Genomic DNA, 20,570 nt, shown 5'->3' on the forward strand with positions numbered 1-20,570 from the left:
CCTGGGTTGACCCTCAGTGCAGAATGGGGATATAATCCATCTGCACCAAACTTCAGGCACAGGGAAACCTTGGGAAGAACTTGTGGAAACATCTGATCCAGAGGTCATGAGGCAGAGGGGGTCAGGGCAGGGAAGAAGAATCATTTCCAGGATTTTCCCTGGCCACTGCAGGTTTTTATTGTGTCAGAACCAGAAAGCTCCAGTCACACACAAGGATGGAGAAACTGGGACAGGGTCAGGCTTGGAGGAGCGTGTCCCCATGTCTGAAGGAGAGGATGCAGCTGTGCCCTGCTTTGTGCTCCTGGCTGGAAACGCTTAAACAACAGCCCCAAATGTGTTCCCTTGATATTCCTGAAAGTTGTGGTAGGCTATCTGTTTCCTAAAGACCTCTCACACAATTCTTCACATCCAGATGAAGAAATTGTAATCGGATATATGTTGCTCAGGGTCTTTTCACACAGTTTTTCACGTTCTAAAGCCTGGCTCAATCACAAAGCCACATTCATCAGTGGCTTTCCTGACCTGGGTTTGAAAAGCTCCCCCAGTTCCCAGGCTGCCACTGCAGCATTTGTGCCACAGGCTTTGCTGAGGCTGGAACAGCCCACGGAGAGGAGCAGCCTCAGGTGGCACAATTGCCGTCCATGGTGAATGCAGGTGATGTGGGCTGGCTGGGAGAGGGACAAAAGGGCTGTGTGGGGCTGGGGAAGGGGGTTTGATTGTGTGGAGGGTGAGGGATTTGTGGAAATGGATCAGCCTGTGGGATGAGGCGAGTTCTTAGGTAAGGCTGTGGCTTTAGGCAAGGACAGAAAGGCTTCTGATGAAGGTTAAATGTCACTTTGTAGGGGAATGATACACTTTCCTCATCTGGGAGTGAGCTCTGAGCAGCCCAGGGTGCTGGATAGCCTCTCATGGCCACCAGTGCTTGTGGCAGGCATGGCCGGGTGCAGCCACTGACATCTGTGACATACATTAAAAGTGTTCTTTTATCCTGTCAAGCATTCAGACCCAGGTTTTTGGCTTCTGTGACTCAGCACAGCTTTGCTGGAACCAGCTTGTCCCAGCAAGGCTGCTGACTCTCAATCTCACCCAAAATGATGGGGATTTGGAGTGTGTGCATGGTGCTGCTGCCACGGCTCTCTGTGTGACATCTCCAGAGCATGACAGCCACATAAATAGCATATGTGAGGAGACAGCACATATCTGCTGCTTGCTGCATCTTATTTACATGCATCTCCTCTACCTAACTGGTGGTTCTCCCCAGTTAGAGATTTGTTAAAGGCTGCAGCCTTTTCAAGCCTTTGGTGGGAATACATTTCCCACTACGGTTGCTTGAAATTTTCAGTAAACATCCATTGTTTCCTCTTGCTGGAGTATGGAATGAGGGAAGGCTTCTGGGGCTGAGTTCAGGTGGGTTAAAGCTGTGAAAACATCTTGCTTTGGGGTGGTTTATCAGGCATCAGCTGCTATTGATCCACACAACAGTGAGAACTCGAGTGACATCTCTTTGGGGAGAGCAAGTTCAGGGGGAAGCAAACAGCAAATGGTTTCTGGGTATCTTGGTGTCAGGCTTTTTTTGCAGTGATTTTGTTGCTCTCCAAGATGTTGGCTGTACAAAAGGACTGCAGCACAAAGGTGATAAGCAGATCTTTACTTTGAAAGGCTCCTGTGAAATTCACCATCTGAGCACAGAGATGTTTTCCTCCCTAAGGGATAAGAGGTTAAAATGCTGGGATGGTGTTCAGAGGATCTAAATTAATAATCTGCTGCTGTTTCTTACTCAGTACCTGTGTAAATCCTGCAACCATCACTGCCTTTCTTAAAATCAGAGACCCTTACTCTCTCAGCCTCTGGGACACCCAAATAGTGAACTTTGGATTGTGGGTGCCCATTCTCAGAATGGTGAAAAAAATCAGTGTACTAGGCAAGGAATAATGGGAGCGAGGAGAGCTTGTGTCTTGTAAGAGCAGAGGGACTTGCTTGTTTCCAGGTTCATGAGTTTGAGATGCAAAGAGGAGGAAGACAGTAAAACACAATTTAATGCTGCAGTGAAGATTTATGGCCTCATCTGCAGTCACCTGAAATGATCAGTCCCTTGAAAATTGCAAATATTGATGGCAGACAATAAGATATCAGTGAAGTTGGTACCACTGTGTGTTCTTTCTCCTGCCGGAGCTTGGGGGATTTTGCTCTAAATTAATTTTTGGTGAAAGCAAGGTCTGCTCTAATTAGTTGTAAGCAATGAGGATCAGGCCTAGTAGCACACAGAGTTTTCTTGAAATGCAGGTGGCTGCTGGCACTAATCCTGGTTATTCTCCTTATCATGGACCCTGTAGATGGGTAGAAGAGAAATGGAGAGATTTCCTCAGTATTTGTGCTTGAAATGGGCATGAATTACACTTGTTCTGCTGTCCTGCTGTTTTAGAAAGAGGAACCCATTGACTCAAGCTTTGTTAGCCTGGTGGCCCTGGGAACCAGCTGATCCTTCAGGAAATTGTTTTATTGTGTAATATGTTCCTATAAATCAGTTCCTTGCAGGCTCAGGGATTAGCAGGGAGGTGCCCAGCCAGCATTCAGGTGGGTTGTCAGGGCACAGAAGTGTCACCACTGGGCAGGTGATGCTGCCCCTCAGGAACGTGGGGATGGATGAGCTCAGCTGCCTTTCTCTGCTGGGCTGGACCTAAACTCGGTGTGAATGTCTCAGGCTGTATTTGTGGCTGGGTCTGAGAGTTTATGGGATGCACTGGGATCAGCCACCCCTGATGGGGCTGGACCATCACCCTGCCATTTGCATCCTGAGATCTTCTCCCAGATCTGCTCCTCCTGAGAAGCTCAATGATCATGGAAGGGAGATGGGGACTGTGAACAAGGCAGGACATGGCCTGTGACATCCCACTGACCCATTCCCCTTGCTGGGACTGGGATTTAGGCAACACCCCAACACATGCTGCAGTCAGTGGGATTCCTTTCCCACAGTGTGTTTGTCCCCAGGCCCATCACTGCTCCTTGGGAACAGTTTTTCTGGTTTTCTTTTCATTCTGATGCTCAGCAATGCAGAGAAGAGTCTGCAGAGGTTTCTGTCATCTCTGAAATGAGTCTGACTTGAGGAAGTACAAAAGCTACAATGAATATGTATTACTGGAAATATTGAAGAAGCCAATGTCCTCTTCTTTTTAATAGATGTTATTTCTCATTCTTTGAATGAGTCTGCTGGCCATGGAGGGCAGATAATCCAGTTGTGGAATCTTTCTTGTCTTGTGTTGTTTCATGATTTATAGCACCATACAAAGAAGAGAATTTATCACCACTTTCTCAGTGAAGTACCACTGAATCCCCTTGTAGAGGCTGCTCTGGAAATGTGGGTTTTAGGATTCAAGAAAAGATGTTTTCATATTTTTATCTCTTTTGATTTATTTTTTTTTCTTGTTTCCTTGCTGCTCTATTGACCATAAATCCATAAAGATCATCCCGTTCTAACTCCCCTGCCTTAGGAAGGGATACATCATTGCTAAATTTTTGTCATCATTAATGTTCTAATATCACCCATTACCAGTGGCTGTGGTCCAAATTTAGCTAATTAGCCTTTGGCAAGCCATTAATCAGGTGCCCATCATCCCAGGAGTGACAGTTGCATTTTTGAACCTTTGCTTTCCAGCTCACTCCACATCCCCCCAGCCTTTCTCCTGCTCCTCTCCAGCCCAGGTGCTCGTTCCCTGCATGAAAAATTGATTTTACATCTTGAAAAGTTAATTCTCTGCTCATGATGGCCTTGATTAAACAGTTTGACAAACCGTGCTAAAGGTGACAAAACAGCTCTGACATGCAGACATCTTCACCCCCTGAAAGGAAAGGCAAAGAAAAAAGAATCCCTGTGGGCTGTTGCTATTATGAGATGCAGGTGGCTGAGAGGTGTTTTCTGCAGAATCAGCAAAGGTTCTCCACATTTGGGAACAATGTCTGTAAAGTTAAACTGGTTGAAATGGCAGAAGATGCAATTACTGACACTTGAACTGGATTCTCTTGAAATAATTAAGGATTTTTCATCCACAACTGATGCAGACTGTGCTGATGCTCCAGGAGTTTGGAGGTAGAAATGGTAAAGGTGTGTGTGGCTGCCCCATCCCTGGAAGTGTTCAGTGCCAGGCTGGATGGGGCTTGGAGCAATCTGCTCTGCTGGAAGGTGTTTTCACTTGCATGTTGATGCCCTGGACCCTCTGTTGTAGATTGAGCATCTCCTAATGGTGTGTGAGAGCTGCTGCCTCCCCAAAAGCTCCCTGGGCATCCCCTGGAAGAAGGGGGGCTTTTTGTCTTGTTCTTTTCTTGGCTTTTGTTACCTTGCTGTCTGCTGAGAAACCTTCAAGCTGAAGAGCTGATCTGTTCTTCAAAGAAATAGGCTGGGATAAATCCTTTTTGGGTAATGTTGGCAAAATTTAGGTTGCCTTTCTTCCCAGGCTTGGTGCATAGACCCCAATGGAGAGGAGGTTTCTGATGAAGAAGAAATCTGGCAATCATGCTCTTGAGATGATTGTCCTCCTCTCACCCCAGGGACCCTGACCAGAGCATGTGTTAGGATCCCGTGAGATATTCTGGAAGGACAGATCTCACCATTATTGAATTATAGTTGGAGTGAAATCATGTGAAGCAGCAGGATTGGGACTGGAGGTGCAGCATGACCATCATGGGCTTTTTTCCCCATGCAAAGAAGGCAGGGATGAACACTGAGGAACAAGAAGAGGGCTGGATGAGAGGAATTTTTGGAAGGATATTTGTCCCAGACACATATCTTGGCTGTCAGTAGCTCAAAGTGCATTCTTGATCCCTTTTCCAGCAGCCTTTTTGAAACACATCTCTCCGGCCAGAAAGAAAACCACAAGAAAAATAGGTGAACCTGCTCTATTTGCTGCTCTGCAGGAACATAAAGGAGAGTGGGAAGGGCTGAGAGCACTTGTTGGGGTGAGAGCCAGCAGAGAGGAGCAGAGCTGAATTCTGAATTTGCAAACACTCTTCCCGTCAGCTCCTGGGCTGTCCAGCTGGGAGCTCTTGCACTGATTTACTGCTGTCCTTGCTTCAGCCTTTGGAAATCAATCCACTGACAATTAAGGTAATGTCTGGTCTAATATTTATTTCACACTCTCATTAATGGGCTGACAAAACCCCACTTTTTGAAGCAGTGAGACTGTTCTGTTCTGCAGGAGGGCTGGAACTCTGGGTCATGCTTTTTTCCCTTGTCCCTGTTAAAGCTGAGATCTCTTGTTGAAGCTTTCAATAAAATTGCCATGCAGCACCACACCTTAGCACCGTGTTCCTGGTGAAGAAGGTGCAGCTTTTGTGCTAAATATCCCCAAATATCCATTAAAGGAGAACTGGAGCACAAAGGGGTAGCCCTGGCTGCCTGCTGGGGCCCAGGAGCTCTGTGTTTGGCTGTGGGTTGGGAAGAGAAAAAACATTTGGTGCCCAAGGGCTCATGTTCTTTTTCTCCACCTCTTGGGCAAGAGTGCCCTGAATTTGCTCTGATCTGTGTGTGTCTCTGCTTGTGTCCCCAACACTGAGAAATTTCCCCAAAATACCAGGAAATGGCTCCTTTGGGGAAACACTGCAGATGGCCAGAGGCACCGGAGCAGGGGGCTCAGGTACTCAGCAGTCAAACCACTTTGGGAGTGGGTCCCGGAGTCCTCTGTGCACCCTGGCCCACCTGGGGGGCTCTGCAGCCCCTGGGAAAAGAGTTTATCAGGGTCAGTGTCCCACAGCCAGGCTGGGAACTGCAGGTACCTGTGGGCTCTGTGTGGATCACCCCACCTGCAGGCAAGGAATTTACCACTGCAGCTTCTGAAACACCTAACTCAGATGAGAAGTGCAGGATGGCTTGGCTTACCAAAATCACCTTTAGTTAATGCTGCTAGAAGAATACTCAATAATAACAATTTTCTCCTCGTAGTTCTCATTCCTCCTTGTATTTTTTTTTGCCAGTTTCTAGGTCAGATTCCCCATTCCGCTGCTCCTGCGCTAGAACAGCGCTCAGGTTGCACAATTGCAGAGGAGGGAGGAATCTGCTTCCCGAATCCCGAGCTCCCCAGCCGCCTTGCCCGATCCTTCCCTTCTCCCCAGCATCTCCTGCTGGGAGCCCGCCCCAGGTAGGCTGGAGATGGGGGGCTGTGCCAGGGGGGCTTTGGGGGGCTTTGGGGATGCTGGGGGTGGGATGGGGAGGCCACCGCATCTCCCCGGGGCGGGGGGAGGGCGCTGCCCGTGTCTCTCAGGTGTGGGCTCTCCTTCCCTTTGCCGCGTTTGGTTATTTATCATTCCCCCCCTCCCTCTTTTCCTCCTTCCCCCTCCCGCTTTTCTCTTACGCAGTGGGAGCAGCCCGGCAGCCTGGCTCTGCCCAGCCGCCCTCCGTCCTCCCTCCCTCCCTCTCCCTCATCCCTCCCTTTTCCTTAAAAACGTGGGCTCCGGGGTGCAGCCCCCTGCGCTGGCAGCAGCCCTGCCTGGAGAGCAGCCCTGTCCCCTCCTCCACCTGCGGAACCGCCGGCTCTGTCCGTCTGTCCGTCCCCCATCCCCCGGCCCGGGGCGCTGGATGCGGCCGCGGGCAGCGGAGTCAGCTCGGGAGCTGCGCTAGAGGGGACCTGCCGCAGGTGAGCAGCCAGCTGGGCTCTATTGCCAACTTGGGGCTTTTCCTCGCTGTTTTTGGGTGGTACGAACCGCTGGGGTCGTGCCGGAGCCCCGGTGCCTCTCGGGCGGCAGTGGAAGGTCTGGGGGCACAAAGCCGAGAGTGGGGGACTCAGCGAGCCGCAGGGATGGCAGAGGCAGGTGGGGACACGCAGCCCTGGGGGAAGGAGGGATGGATGCTGTGTGCAGCCCGCACTGCCCTGCGGTGTGCAGATATCCGTGATCCCTGCGAGCTCGGGATGCGCCAGGCTCGCGGGGTTGCATCCCATTAAAACGCTCCCGGGGAGGGGGGCTGCGCTCCGCGGCAGTAAATCATCCTTCTCCCCGGTAATAAATCACCCTGCCCCGGCCTTTCCCGTGCACTTGCCTCGCTGCAATCCCCTGCCCCCCGTTTGATCAGCAGATTTTAGAGCCGCCTCTCGCTGCCCCAGGTCCTTGGCGCAGGCTGCTGCTCCAGGATGGACCCGCTCTTCCCTGCCCGTATTTTTGAAGACCCCGACCTGAGGAAGCTGCTGAACGACTCCTCCATGCTCAACCTGAGCTTTCTGCCCAGCAACTGGTTCAACAACAGCACCGGGGACGGTTTCCTGCCGCTCAGCATCAAGATCACCATCGTGGTCGTCTACTCCATCGTGTGCATCGTGGGGCTGGTGGGCAACTGCTCCGTCATGTATGTGATCGTCAGGTAGGACACCGGGGAGGCTCCCGGGAAACTGGGAGCGGGGCAGACCTTCCCTCCCTCCATCCCTGCTGCGGGTGAAGCAGCCAGGCGCTTCCCTGGGGTTAGAGACGTGCTTTGGAGGTAATGATGTGGCATTTGTTTTATTGTTTTGGTTTTATTTGTTGGTTTGGTTTTTTTTTTCCCCTTCCTAGGCTGTGATGAAGGTTTCTGCCAGTTTTCAGCTGCCCTCTGGTGCCTCCTAAAGTTTAACCCAGAGAATGGAACGGAGTGAGCAGATCTGCTCAAAAAATGGGTCTTTCTTTTCTTTTCTTTTCTTTTTTTTTTTTTTTCTTTTTAGGGATCTGTATGTCCCTGGGGAGGGCAATGTGCTGGGAGCATTCCACTGCCAGGGTGTGCTGGCTCCTTAATGGGACCTCTCCTTCCTGTGCAGTGTCCGGCACCCCAGCTGTGTTTGCAGGTGCTGCTCCATCTGGGAGCTGGCTCTTTCCAAAGCTGAACCTTGTTGCAAAGGAAAGAGCCTGCTGGGAAGCTTCCTTTTACTTTTACAGGAGAAAAAAAAAATCACAAATGTAAGTCTTCCAACCCTTTGGAGCCTGCAGACTTGAATAAGATGTGAGAGGATGCTGCAGAGTTGAGGGCAACTTGTCTGGCTCCTCGTGCTGAAGTCAGGAGGGTGGGGGGGGCCTTTGCAGAGGGACAGCACAGAGCATGCACTGCTCCATCCTCCCTGCCCATTGTTGGCATTTTGAATGTCCCTGTCTGCTTCTGCCATGGTTCAAACCTTTCTGGTTCTGGGAATCAGGAACCTTGTTCACCCTGTAAGTGCAGGATGAGTTTGTGCAGCTCTTAGGGCTGTGATTATGTTAAACCCAGCATCCCCCCTCTCATCTCTGCACCCTGCATGGTAGGGAGGGAGCTTCCATTTTAGCCACATCTTGGAGCAGATTCCTTGTGCAGGTGGATGCTGCCAGCACAGAAAAGACAGGCTGAATCCTCCAACAGAAGAGGAAAGCATTTAGCAGGTATTCAGACACTGATGGGATTGTCTTGTTCCTGCCAGGAGCCCAACTGCTTCCAGAACATCTTTCCCCTGAATAACTCCAACTTGGCAGGGGTTGATGCTGTAAAATCAGGTCTTTGGTACCAGAGGTTGCTGAAGAGTGGTTGGATCTCTGCTCCAAGGGCAGAGTGATGTGACTGTTCATCAGGCTGCCTGTCTGTGCTCTTTCAGCTGAGGAGTTTATGGCACAGAGAAGGGATCCCATTAGCCCTGGGGAGTCTGCAGATGCACAGAGGAGGTTTGCAGCACACTGGTGCCATGTCTGGACAGCTCATGTTCCTGCTCAGTGCAGTAGCAATTGTTGGAGTAGTTTGTGGGTGTGTGTAAGTGCGTGAGTAGTGAGGCTCAGGAGCTGGAAGCCCTTGTCTGATGATGGTGATGTGGCTGCATGGGAATGGCAGCCCCTGTGCAGCAGAGGAAGGGAGCTCTTACCCCAGGCATGAGCCTTGGTGTGTGTAAGGAGAAGCCTTGGTAGAAATCTGCTCCCTGTCCGCAAAGCTCTGGTGGGATGTGCACAGCAGGATCCTGCTGGCCCTGCCCAGGGCTGGGACTGGAGCATCACCAGTAATATGAGTGTCCCAAACTGGGGTCCTGAGCAGGGTGGACCTGTGCCATGGCTAACCATGAAAAATACTGGCTTCTGCTCCACTCCTGTTTGACTTTGTTACCTTCCAGCTGGATAAATGGCACTCAGGGATTTAGCACTTGAATTTCCTATGGAAATGTAACTCTTTTTGTGTGTGTCCTCTCATTTTACAGTTTTTAAGCTGCAACTGAAAACTGAAGACAGGTGCCAACCCAACCTACCCCAGGTTTTTCAATTTCTCTATTTCCCTTTACTCAGAAATGGAAAGAGTGTGCTGGGGAGGTTATAACTGAGCTAGAGCACGGGTAGGAGCTGCTGTTCCCCACCCATATTCCCAACACAGAGTTGGGAATATGAGACCAACACAGAGTTAGAGCCAAGGCAGTGACCCTTGAGTTGATGAGTAACAACTTCTGGTGATCTCTGCCCAGGATTCCTTTCTCCTTGCCCTGCCTGTTCAGGTCAGGAGCAGGTGTGAGGATGAATTGGACTCAATATCAAACTCTTGACCCCGGCCACGTGCACAGATTGGTGAAGAGCTGCCAAATTGTGGCTGTACAAGGAGGATGCTGATGAGCTTCTCAAACACAAACACATGCTTTTCTCCTCAGATTAGAGCTTTGATGCTTCATGCCTTGAGTAGCACCTGGTTTCCAGTAGGTTGGAAGTTGGTTGCTGATAAGTCAACACAGGTTTTAGGGGCTCTTAATGATAAATTAATGGAACATTTTATCATAATGATAAATTAATGGAAAAAACCCTTTGTGCTGCCCCCTTATCACTGTAGGTAATGTATACCCCAATAAGCTTTTTTTCTTTCTGTGCTTTGGCAGTGATAACCAGGCTTCAACATATTACACAGCCCATAGGAAAATGGTGTGCTACCTTCCAGAAAAAGACTGGTAGTGTTATAGACAGTAATTGTTTCTCATTTTTTGAGGGAGCTGGGAAATAAAAAGACTCTAATACCAGCACTCAAGGAAATTGAAGGCATCAGGAAAACTCAATTTTTTGTTCCTCCTGAATGAGTTTTCTGCAGCACCAAGGGAAAAGTTTTAAATCTCACGGTATTTCACATAGAAGCACAAATTCAAGGTTTCCCCCCTCTGACGTAGAAGCCAGCCTACATCTCTATTGTATTTGGAATGATTTAACATTTGGAACTATTAATTTATAGAGGCAGTCATCATGTGACTGTCAGTCCCTTCCAGTGCTGAGCAGCACTCGCTGGGGAGGATGGAGAAGGGCTCCTGTCAGGGGCAGGATTTCCTGGGCACTGAAGGGCCTGTTGTGGGAACCTGCCTTGTCTGTGCCTTTGTTCTGCTGGCTCATCCTGGAGCTCCTTGCCAGCAGAGACGAGGCCTCCCCTCCCTCCTCCTTCTGCTGTTTGCTCTCTTCTGCATATATTTCCTGTTCTGCTTCTTAATGAACGTGAAACAAGGAGCTGAACAGAGGGTTTGGGGAAAGCCAGCCTGCTGAGATCCCTCCTAGCTATTAACTGAAGTCTGCAAAGCTGCTTGCCAAAGATCTTTGTATTTAGGAAGGAAAGCAAAGGGGAAGGAGGGTGTATTTTTGGCCCTGGGGGTGGGGCTGAGCCAGGTGTGACAGAGGCCCCAAATCTCTGCCAGCCATTGGTGAGCCAGGGAAGGGACAAGGTGCAGCTCCTTGTCCCTGCTCCACCATGCTGCTGTGATGCTCAGCAGTGGGGACCTGGAGGGCTCCATTCCTCCAGTTCAACCCTCCCTGGGAATGCTGCCTCATTTCTGGGGCACTCCTCATTGCTATGGCAGCTCTCTGCTGGGAGCCTGGCAAAATGCTGGGGGTGCTCACCTCTCTCTATGGCAGAACACCTTTCAGAGCATTTTAAGCAATGTTTTGGGTAGTTTAGGGCTGTCAGGCCCCTACTTTTTCATCTGCTGCCTCCAGGTGAAGCTTTAGGAGGAAAAATGTGATAGGGAGGTGCCTGAACCATGAGCCTGCCTGGGGATGCTGTGCCAGCTGTTGTTCTGCTTGAAAACTGCCTCAGTCCCTGAGAACAGGGGTGAGGGCAGCTGGCTGTGATGAAACAGGGGAAATTAACTTAATTATGACATTTCAGAGATGCTGATTTCTTAATAGAAAGCTTTCTCAGGGAAAAGCCTGGACGGGCTGTGTGTCTCAGAGCTGAAATGAAGTGAGTGCTTGATGCAGGGGGGACCCAGCAGACACGAGTGGGGCCATCTGAGGCCTTTGCTGTCTCCAGATCTGCCTCTTAGTTTTTCCTTGAAAAACAAAATAAATAGACATCAATTATTGCAATTTGTGGAGAAATGGAACCCAAACCAAGGGCTCTTTGCCCTGGAGAGCGAATGGAGCTGGGTGAGGAGGGTGTGGTGAGCAGCAGGGGATCCTGCTGGCATCATGGCTGCAAAGGACACGTCTGCAGCTCCCTGATTTCTGGGTCCCCATGAGCCCAGGTGAGCTGGGCTCAGCTCCATGACCCATAGTAGCCACACCTGGCCCCTGCTAACACAGGTCCTGTGGCTCCAGTGTGTGTTGAAGGGCTCTTGGTTTCTCCAGGCTGGGGTGGGGTGGGTGAAAGGGAGTTGCCCATGTGCAGCAGTAAGTCTGTGATGTTTAGCATGGGACTTGGTTCCCAGTGTTTTTCAGAGACTGGGCAATTCCCAGAAGCATTCTGGGTGTCAGGAGAGGCAGATCAGGCCCATGAGCAGGGATAAGAGCATCCTGCTGCAGGGTGGATGCTGGTGAATGCCCTCCTTAGACCAGAGCACCACTCCTGGTGGCCAAGCACCTGCTCAGGGATGTGGGATCATCCCTGAGAGCCCCTGGCTGAGCTGCTGAAGCCTTTGCAGCAGCAGCAGCCACAGAGGCTCCTCCCCTGGCATGGCAGCACATCCACAGTGGTCCCCAGAGAGCACCTGCAGGGCAGGGCAGGGCAGGGCAGGGCAGGGCTGGTTTTTCAGAGCTGTCCCCCAGACACAGAGGTGACACTCAAGGACAGGGAGATCATCTGTCCCAGGGTGTGTGCTTGTCCTGGCTGGCTGCAGATTCCCTTACTAGCCCCTGCTGGTCAGTCCCTGTCTTGCTGGCTAATTTATGAGCTTTTAGGTGGCTGCCTTTGCTGTAGTGTCTGGCCCCAGAGTCCAGACTAATTTAAATTTGTCCTTCTCCAACTCTGTGCGGTTTTTCAGGGCCTGTTGAAGCATAAGAATAAATCATCTTGCACTGGTCAGAAGTTGCAGGCTGAGGGGGCTCTGGGAGGGTGAGCCGAGCAGCAGGGATGCAGAGAGCACGGCGTGGGCGGACACTGAGGGGACACAAATCATGGCAGAACGTGCCAGATCAAATATCAGCTCCACACAACCTGAGGGCTGGGAGCAGAGATGGGAGAGACCTGGGGCTGATTTCCACCATCACAGGGTGGGAGCAGCTCGGTAAAAATCCTTTTTGAGCTTTTTCTGCTCTGTTTTGCTTCCTGGAGCATGCCCAGGCACGGGGGCAAAGGGTGGCACTGCTGCCAGGGTGTGAGTGGGGATGGAGGGAGCTGCTCAAGGTGAACAGCACTGTCTGCATCCTAATCAGCTGGAGCTACACATATCAAAATCAGGAGGCTCCAAGAGGCAGAGAGCTCCTGGAAACAATGCTCAGGGTTTCTCAGGGCTGCAGGCTTTGCTCTGGTCCCTCTGCCCCTGGTGTCTGCTGCTCCCTTTTGCGTTGTGGGTTTGCTGCAGCCAGCTGGTCCTTAGCCCCAGCCCTTGCCCTGCAGCCTTGCTGAGGCTGGGTGGGAAAGATGCAAAAACAACAGGTCTGCAGCTCGCCCCGAGGCTCAGCCAGGAGCAGAATCTGTTCTTGTGAGGAGCAGGTCCTTAAGGCCCCGAGGGTGTGTCTGGCTGCCCTTAATGACCCACCCTTGTCTCTTCTCCCTGCCCGTGTATTCCCCTTGCCAGAGGGCCCAGGTAGCACAAAGGAGAGGGAAGAGAAGTGCTGAGCTGATATCCAGGTGTTCTTCCTGATGCCAGGGAGCAGGAGAGCAGAGCAGAGCAATTACTGCTGTGACAAAGGGGGAGCTGGATGCAGAGCTGAGCTCCACCCTGTGGGATATGCTCCATTAGGAAATTACCTCTGTGGCAGAGTGCAAGAAAGTGGCCCAGCAGGGAGCTAATGTCCTCCATGGAATCCACAGGTTTATCTGCAGCACATTTGTGCTGTGGGGGAGGAGACTGAGGTGCCTCCTGAAGCCTGAGAGTTTAATTTTTCTTTTTTTTTTTTTTTTTTTTTTTTTTTTTTTTTTTTTTTGGTGCAGATTAAGAGAAAGAACATTCTCAGCTCTGGAGGAAAAGAAAGAGAGGTTAATCCACAGAGAAATGATTGATTGATTTTTGTGTGTACTGAACATTCTGGAAATGTTTGGGAACATTGCTTGGTTGGGACAATGGCTGTTGGCTCTCAGCATGTGGAGAAAGTGGTGTAGAAGTAATTAATTGGGTGCAAATTAATTTCACCCCCTTTCAAGAAAGCAAAATCAGCTTTAAATTCTATTGGAAGTTGGGTTGAAGGAGGTGCTGGGGCAGCCACCTCAGTGTGTCCTGTGTTGGAGCAGGGGAAGGTGGCTCTGCCATCAGCTCCAGAGGAGATGAGGAAGGAGGCAGAGGACAGGGATCTGTGCTCTGAGGGGTTTGCAGGGCCAGGCAGAGCAATTGCACCTGGACTCTGAATTCATGCTTCAGAGAAGTGTCTGGGAGGAGTGGGGCCAGTGGGGCTGGAGAGGTGTGGGAAGGAGCTGAAGATTTGCTCTGCACACCCTGAGTTCAGTGCTGGGGACACAGGAGTGTGCAGGGAGGCAGCCTTGTCCCCCATGGATGCTGGATGGGGCTTGGAGGTGGGTGACTTGTTGTTTGTTTCTCCCACTGGTCAATGACAAAAATAAAACAGGAGCATCCTTTAATTTTTACTGTCTTGCAGTAAAGTTGCTCACCATTGCTCAAAATTGATATTCCCTTGAGTTACAATGCCAGTAAGAAGGGTTAGAGGCATGATGATGAATTGCCTCTGGCTCCAGCCCTCCTGGAAGGCTGGACTGCCTTTGGGAAGCCTGAGCCAGGTCTGTGGTGCTCAGGGGAAGCTGCAGCTCCCAGGAGACCTTTGCCACCACAGTCTTGGGGGACTGAGTATTTTCCTAAAGCCTGAGCTGACAATGCTTATTTTTGGGAGAGCTGATAAAACAGTGATTTCACTTCTTCATTTTAATCCCCCTCTGCTGACCTGGAGGGGACAGTGAACCCACTCATAGACCAGCTCATCCCCCTGTGCTTTGCCATGTTTAGGCCAAGTGCAAGAATTCAGGAAAGGAAAACTTGGCCACCCTGGGATGCTCCTCTGGAGTTCAGGGCACTGGAGGCTGCTGTAATTCTCCTTAGGAAATCCCAGAGCTTAAACCAGCAGCTGCCTGGTTATGTTGGATTTATTATGCAAAAGCAAAGTGCTTTTGCTCATTCATCCCATCACGAAAGGAAAGGCACCAGTATTTTCCTTCCACTGCTTTTGGTTATGTAATTTTGTCTGGGTTGGCTTTCTAAGAACTTGAGATTGATTTCTGGGCCAGGAAAGGCCTCACTCAGGCTTGTGTGGGGACCTCAAGGTACTTCCAACAATGTTTCCATCAGTGCTCACCTCCAAAAGCTTCCCTTGGCTTTCAGGGTCAGAAAGAGGACAATTTGGTTTTGCTTTCTGAAGCTGTTTTCAGACTTCTGATACAAGCCCAGCTTAGAGCTCCAAGGCAGGTAAAAACATAGACTTTACAGTCTGGATCGTGGTGCCCCTGTCTGCTTCTCTTGCAAACCTGGCCAGGTCACCATGTGTCCCAGCAGAGTTCAGAGCACCAGTGGTAATGTTCTGCCAAGCATTCAAATCGTTTATCAAGAGCTGAAGAAGCTCAGGCGAGGGCACAAAACAGAGAAGGGAAGTCCGGGGTCTGCTGTTCTGTACCAAATTGGCAAAAAGAGCTTTTTAAGTCAAATCAGCCCTGTAATATTTTAACACGTATCAGGCTGAAAATAGTGCAGCTGTTTATGGGTGGAAGTGTTACCCTCAAATGAACTTGCACTCTGTTAATAACATCATTGTCTGCCATTTTTGGCCGTGTTTCTGCTAAGGCCATTAGTAGAGTAAATGATAGATGAGCTGTAGTTTTAAAATTATACCTATTTGAGCTCTTATCCTGCCCATAAGAGGAATATCCTGGAGCTGAAATGTGAGATTCAGTCACAGAGTCACTGTTGAGCTTCCATTTCTGCAGACACTGCAGGTCCCCCTGGATAGGTGATCACAGCTGGCTCTGCATCATTTCCCAAGTGTGAAAAGGAGATGATTGCCATTAGAGCAAGGTGACTCTTCCTTCAGGGCAGGCAGTTTGTGTGGTAAAAGTAATATTGAAATGACAAAAGAGTCTTTAGGGTTTGACTTGTGACTTTACTCCTTTATCTAGAAAGATCCATTGTGATATTCTGATTTCTGATTCAAACCTCGTTCCTCACCATTTTTTGGCTGGCCATTTTGCCTGCTCTGATTTGGCACCTCACGTTAACCATGCTCTCTGGCTAGGAGCCCATATCAAATGGCTGATCAGCTTGCCTCTGCACCTTTCATTTACTGGCTAAAGCTCTCACCAATACTTCTAACAATGAAGCCATAGGTAGTGAAACCCCAAGTTGGCCTTATTGAAGTAATTTTCAAGAAACACCATTTCATAGCCTCAGGCTTTCATGGTGCTCGCTGGCAGTCTGAGGGAATGATTCTCCTGCCCATGGAACTGACTGTGGAGGGACCATTTGTGGTGTTGTAGGAGATGGGCTGAACTGTGTGTTGGTAAACCTGTGGAAGGTTGAAAGGTGAGGATGGCCTATCTCATTACATAAGGAAATACAGCATCTCCTTTCAAAATCAGCAGAATCTGCTTTGGTAAAGTTCAGTGTCTGACCCACCATGGTCAGTGGGAACTCTAACCATTGCTCCTTCCTGCCTTTCAGATTCACCAAGATGAAGACAGCCACCAACATTTACATCTTTAACCTCGCCCTGGCTGACACCCTGTGCCTGATGACCTTGCCCTTCCAGGGAACAGACACATTCCTGGGCTTCTGGCCCTTTGGCAACGTCCTGTGCAAGATTGCCATCTCCATTGACTACTACAACATGTTCACCAGCACCTTCACGCTGACCATGATGAGCGTGGACCGCTACATCGCCATCTGCCACCCCATCAAAGCCCTGGACATCCGCACGCCCCACAAGGCCAAGGTGGTCAATGTTTGCATCTGGGCACTGGCTTCTGTCTTTGGCATCCCAGCCATGGTGATGGGATCTGCAGAGAACGAGAACAACGGTCAGTAAAACTGCACCCAGCTGGAGGGACACGAGAGCCCAGGGAGAGGGGGGCCAGTTTCATCTGTGGGGTGAAGCTTCTGCTGTAAAATCACCTTAACTCTGCCCCTGCCTCTCTGTATCACTGCTGTTGCTTTTCTAGTGTCAGACATGGAATTGTTATGTGAGGAATTGAACATTAAACATAGAATTGTTATGTTAGGTTGGGAAAGCCCTCTAAGATCATCAAGTCCAACCATTAACCTAACTAACCAAACTAATCCGAATGTGCAGTTGCTCTTCTGCTTGATCTGTGCTTGCTGACCTTCCTTCCCATTTTATTTTTTCACTCTTGCAGAGATTGATTGTCTAATTAAGCTCCCTTCTCCCGTGGACTACTGGGATCCAGTGTTTGGCATCTGCGTCTTTCTCTTCTCCTTTATGATCCCTGTGTTGATCATCACCATTTGCTACAGCCTCATGATCAGGCGGCTCAAGAACGTCCGCGTCCTCTCGGGCTCCAAGGAGAAGGACCGCAACCTGCGGCGCATCACCCGCATGGTGCTGGTGGTGGTGGCCGTCTTCATCGTTTGCTGGACTCCCATCCAGATTTTCGTGCTGGTGCAGTGCTTGGGAGCCAAGGCAGAGAGCGAGCTGGAGCTGGCCATCTCCTGCTTCTGCACCGCGCTGGGCTACGCCAACAGCAGCCTGAACCCCGTGCTCTACGCCTTCCTGGATGAGAACTTCAAGGCGTGCTTCAAGAAGTTCTGCTTCCCCACCGCCTTCAGGACCGAGCTCCAGATGTCCAACAGGATGTGCAGCATTGCCAAGGATGTGGCCTACGCCTGCAAGAACTCGGAGGGGACTAACAATCCGGCCTGACTAGGCATGGAAATCCCCATGGTGGCTGTCGCCCAGCAGAGTCCGACCACCCCCACGTCAGAACTGACTCAGATAACGGCCCTTTAGCAGGACCCCAAAACTGAGAGGTGAGAAACCAAGGAAACAATTGTGGGGGTTGGGAACACCGGATACTGCAAGAGCACGCAGAGAAAGTGAGCCCACTTGATGCATTTTTAATTTCCAGTGCATCCTGCACTAAGGAACGTGTTTGAAATCAGCCCGCTGATTCCTGCAAAACCCTGGGGGTTTGCAACATTATTGAGAGTTTGGGAATTAAGGGTTTAAAATAGGCATTGCTCCTGGGGCTTACACTTCTGCTGCTGCTGGGAGACAGACAGAATGTGAACTCTTGCATTGCTTTTTTCCTCCCTGGGTGGAGATGTTAACAGCTCGCCTGGCTCACCAGGCGCTCGTGTGCGGGTTTTCCTCCTGTGCCATCGCTCTGAAATCAGACTTTGCTGCAGCCAAAGTGGGCAGGAGCCATCAGACAAAACCCAAGATCATCTCCAGGATGAGTCATAGTGCAGGGAAGGATGCAGGGAGAGAGAGGAGGGAGCTGACGGGAAGAGAAATTCAAACTGCCTTGGAAGGACAGCGCCAGCTCCTGCAGATGGGATCTGCAGTGAACCCCCCCCTCTCAGAGGGGAAAAGGGTGGGGAGAAGGGACTGTCAGAGCTGATGGTGTAGCTCTGAAGAGGAGGAAGAAAAAAGACTGAAGAAATGAACACAATTTCTCATTTACATGCTGCTACTACTTTTTTTTTTTTAACTCTGTATTTCCAGTGTAATAATGGACAGAATGTGTCTGTATATACATGTCTGTAGTGGAATAGGTGCAGATACATGGTAGGATTTCACCTTACCAAGCATGCCTTGGGCATCTTCCTCAGTGAGAGGAGGAAGGAATGAAGTGGCCTATAGACACATGTATTTATGTATAGGAAAAGCCATTTTGGAGAAGTCAGAATGGCAGCTCTTCCGGAAGACATGGACATTCCTGGTGGGAGGAGGCATCCTAAAAGAGTCCCACCTGCTCCACATGGGATAAGGGGGGTACAAACCATACAAAACCTGGGGTTCTGTGGTTTGTTTTATGTTTTTAACTGAAATGAGACCCACAATGCCGAAAGCATGTGGGAAATGCTGCCCGGGTACCACCCCTCCTGCCAACCATGGATTGATTTTCCTCTCCCAAAGTAGGCCAGAGCTTTGTGGAAAATGAAATGCCCTGTCATTTCACTTGATAACAAAAGCTTCCCCAAAGAGTTTCACCACTTGAGTGCCCTCTGTGCTGGGGAGAGCAGCAGGCTGGGGTTGTCCCTGTAGCACAACAGCCCCAGGAAATCTGGGCAGTGGTGCTGATGGGGGAGCAAAGCACCAACCTCCACCTTGGAGATGGGAGGTCAATTCCAACATGAGAACCAGCAGTGTCACCTGGACTGTACAGATTCCAATGTGGATATATTTCTTGTGCTCTGATCTATGAGATTCTGTATTTTTAATGTATTGATTTGCCAATATTTTAATGCTGTCATGTTCTTTCTATATGCTGTACAAAAGAATTGGATGTTATATTTCTATGTAGAGTGTTTCTCTCATGGGTGGGCTTAAAATATAGATGCAATTCCAGTGTTCCATGTGTAGGACCCAGATCCCTTGTAAACTGCTCAAGCTGGGAGGATTTTGATGCTGATTAACATTTGATTGGGAATCTGGATGTGTACCAGAGCAAACTTTGCAATTGGCACTTCCCCATACCAATCTGGAGGGAGGAGGGAATCTGGGCACTTTAAGCACTTTGTAGGGGATGTTAATCCCAGAGCCCTCTCCAGGAAATCCCATATAAACCCCAGGCATGTGAAGAACAGCTCCTTGAGAACTGTGCTGCTGGCAAGCTGCATCCATGCCTTTGGAAAACTGGGTTGGGTGGGATGTTTGTGGGTGGTAACAGCACTGGGCAGTGAGAGACCTTGGGTCTGCTCAGCCCCCAGCTGTGGGATGGGGTCTGGGAATGGTTGGGGCTGAAGCTGGAACTGACTGCCAGGCTGTTCTTACCTTTAGGGAGCAGGAGAACATTCATTAGTGGCTGGCCAAGGAACAGCCACACTCCCTTTGTCATTCTTGGCTGGTTTTTTAAATAGATTTATGTCCTCTGAAAGAAAATATACCAGTGTTTGGCATTTTTTAAATATGGATTTTGTTATAATGACTATGCTGCAACAATCTTACATAATCAAGTACTCAATAAATGTGTGTTTACCAAGCTTTTGGGTATTTCCACAGCCCTTGCAGTGGATGTGTTTTGGCGTTCTGTTCAATGCTCAGTGCAGTTTGTTATAAGAAGAGCAGCAAACACCTGAAAGCAAAACTTTCTTGTACTGTGCCTCTGGAGTTACAGGCTCATGGTCAGCTGGGTGGCTTTAGTGCTGGCTCTGTAATTCCCTCTGGAAATGGTTGTGTTGGTGTGATTTTTACAACTGCCGCAGTGTAAATGACATTTAGGTGGCTACTTGTGTGCTTTAATAAAGGAAAATTAAAACCCATGTGGTTTGGATGATAATCTGGAAGAGTTTACTGGGTGGATTTGGAATGTCTCAGCCCTGTGGGATCTTTTGTTACTACAGACAACTTGGTCTGTAGTTAACACAGGCACAGAAGATGTGAAAATTGGGTCCCTGGCTCTTTCAAAGGGCAGCTGTGATGTGTAGCAGGGCAGCGGTGCAGGCAGCTGCCTGCTCTTAGAGATGAAGTCTGCTGAAGGATGAAAAAAGCTCTTCCCACATCCTCTCCCCACAATTCCCAGGAGTTATGGGGTTAGGTGTGACCTGGGAGAACAATAAATTGCAGAGCTGTTCTGAAAATAAAGCCAAGGCCATATTCTGTAGGAAAGATGGATCAGAGAGTGAGATGTGCAATAAGGAAAGTGCTTTCTCTCTGCAGAGATCAATATTCCTACCCAAGCAGGTAAATATCAGGAGATGGTTTTTTATTAGCAGTGGTGGTTTTCTTCTTAAAAAAGAAAAAGTAAATTGGTGAGAAAAAAAAATGGAAATCCTTATTTTTTTCTAGTTCAGTTAATTATAAGTATCCAGGGGTGAGTTCTTACAGCAAGACCATAAACCAAAGTGCTTTATTCAGTATTATAGGATTTATTAATGTACCAAGTATTCTCTCTGCTGCTGCTGGCTGAAATCAAGTGCTGGAAAAGGCTGAGGAATGGATGAGCTGGTGACTGAGCTCTGCCCCAAGCAGCTCCTTGGCTCTTGGTCAATCTGGGCAGAGATCTGGCTTTGCAAGAACCAGATCTCCCTTTCTCTCCCTCA

General features: G+C 49.6%; 1 protein-coding gene across 2 annotated transcripts; it reads left to right on the forward strand.

Annotated features, from left to right (window-relative positions):
* The first annotated feature begins 5,973 nt into the window (after positions 1 to 5,973).
* Positions 5,974 to 19,790, forward strand: OPRL1 (opioid related nociceptin receptor 1). 2 transcript variants are annotated; one of them, XM_066561405.1, is made up of 5 exons: positions 5,974 to 6,128; positions 6,346 to 6,623; positions 7,089 to 7,342; positions 16,011 to 16,366; positions 16,703 to 19,790. In XM_066561405.1, exons 3-5 carry the CDS (start codon positions 7,116 to 7,118, stop codon positions 17,224 to 17,226), a joined length of 1,107 nt encoding a protein of 368 aa, XP_066417502.1. In that variant the 5' UTR covers positions 5,974 to 6,128; positions 6,346 to 6,623; positions 7,089 to 7,115; the 3' UTR covers positions 17,227 to 19,790. The 2 variants fall into 2 exon arrangements, with proteins under 2 accessions (XP_066417502.1, XP_066417503.1); XM_066561406.1 differs by lacking the exons at positions 5,974 to 6,128; positions 6,346 to 6,623; positions 7,089 to 7,342 and adding an exon at positions 9,176 to 9,211.
* The last annotated feature ends 780 nt before the right edge of the window (positions 19,791 to 20,570 follow it).

This window comes from Molothrus aeneus, chromosome 17 (assembly GCF_037042795.1).
Source record: "Molothrus aeneus isolate 106 chromosome 17, BPBGC_Maene_1.0, whole genome shotgun sequence".
In the NCBI taxonomy this organism is placed as follows: Eukaryota; Metazoa; Chordata; class Aves; order Passeriformes; family Icteridae; genus Molothrus; species Molothrus aeneus.

What these genes read in the sequence shown, in the direction of transcription:
- OPRL1 (XM_066561405.1), top strand. Translation starts at nt 7,116, where the DNA reads ATGGACCCGCTCTTCCCTGCCCGTATTTTTGAAGACCCCGACCTGAGG. An exon ending in GTCATGTATGTGATCGTCAG is followed by an intron (nt 7,343 to 16,010) that starts GTAGGACACCGG and finishes CCTGCCTTTCAG; the next exon opens with ATTCACCAAGATGAAGACAG. An exon ending in TGCAGAGAACGAGAACAACG is followed by an intron (nt 16,367 to 16,702) that starts GTCAGTAAAACT and finishes TCACTCTTGCAG; the next exon opens with AGATTGATTGTCTAATTAAG.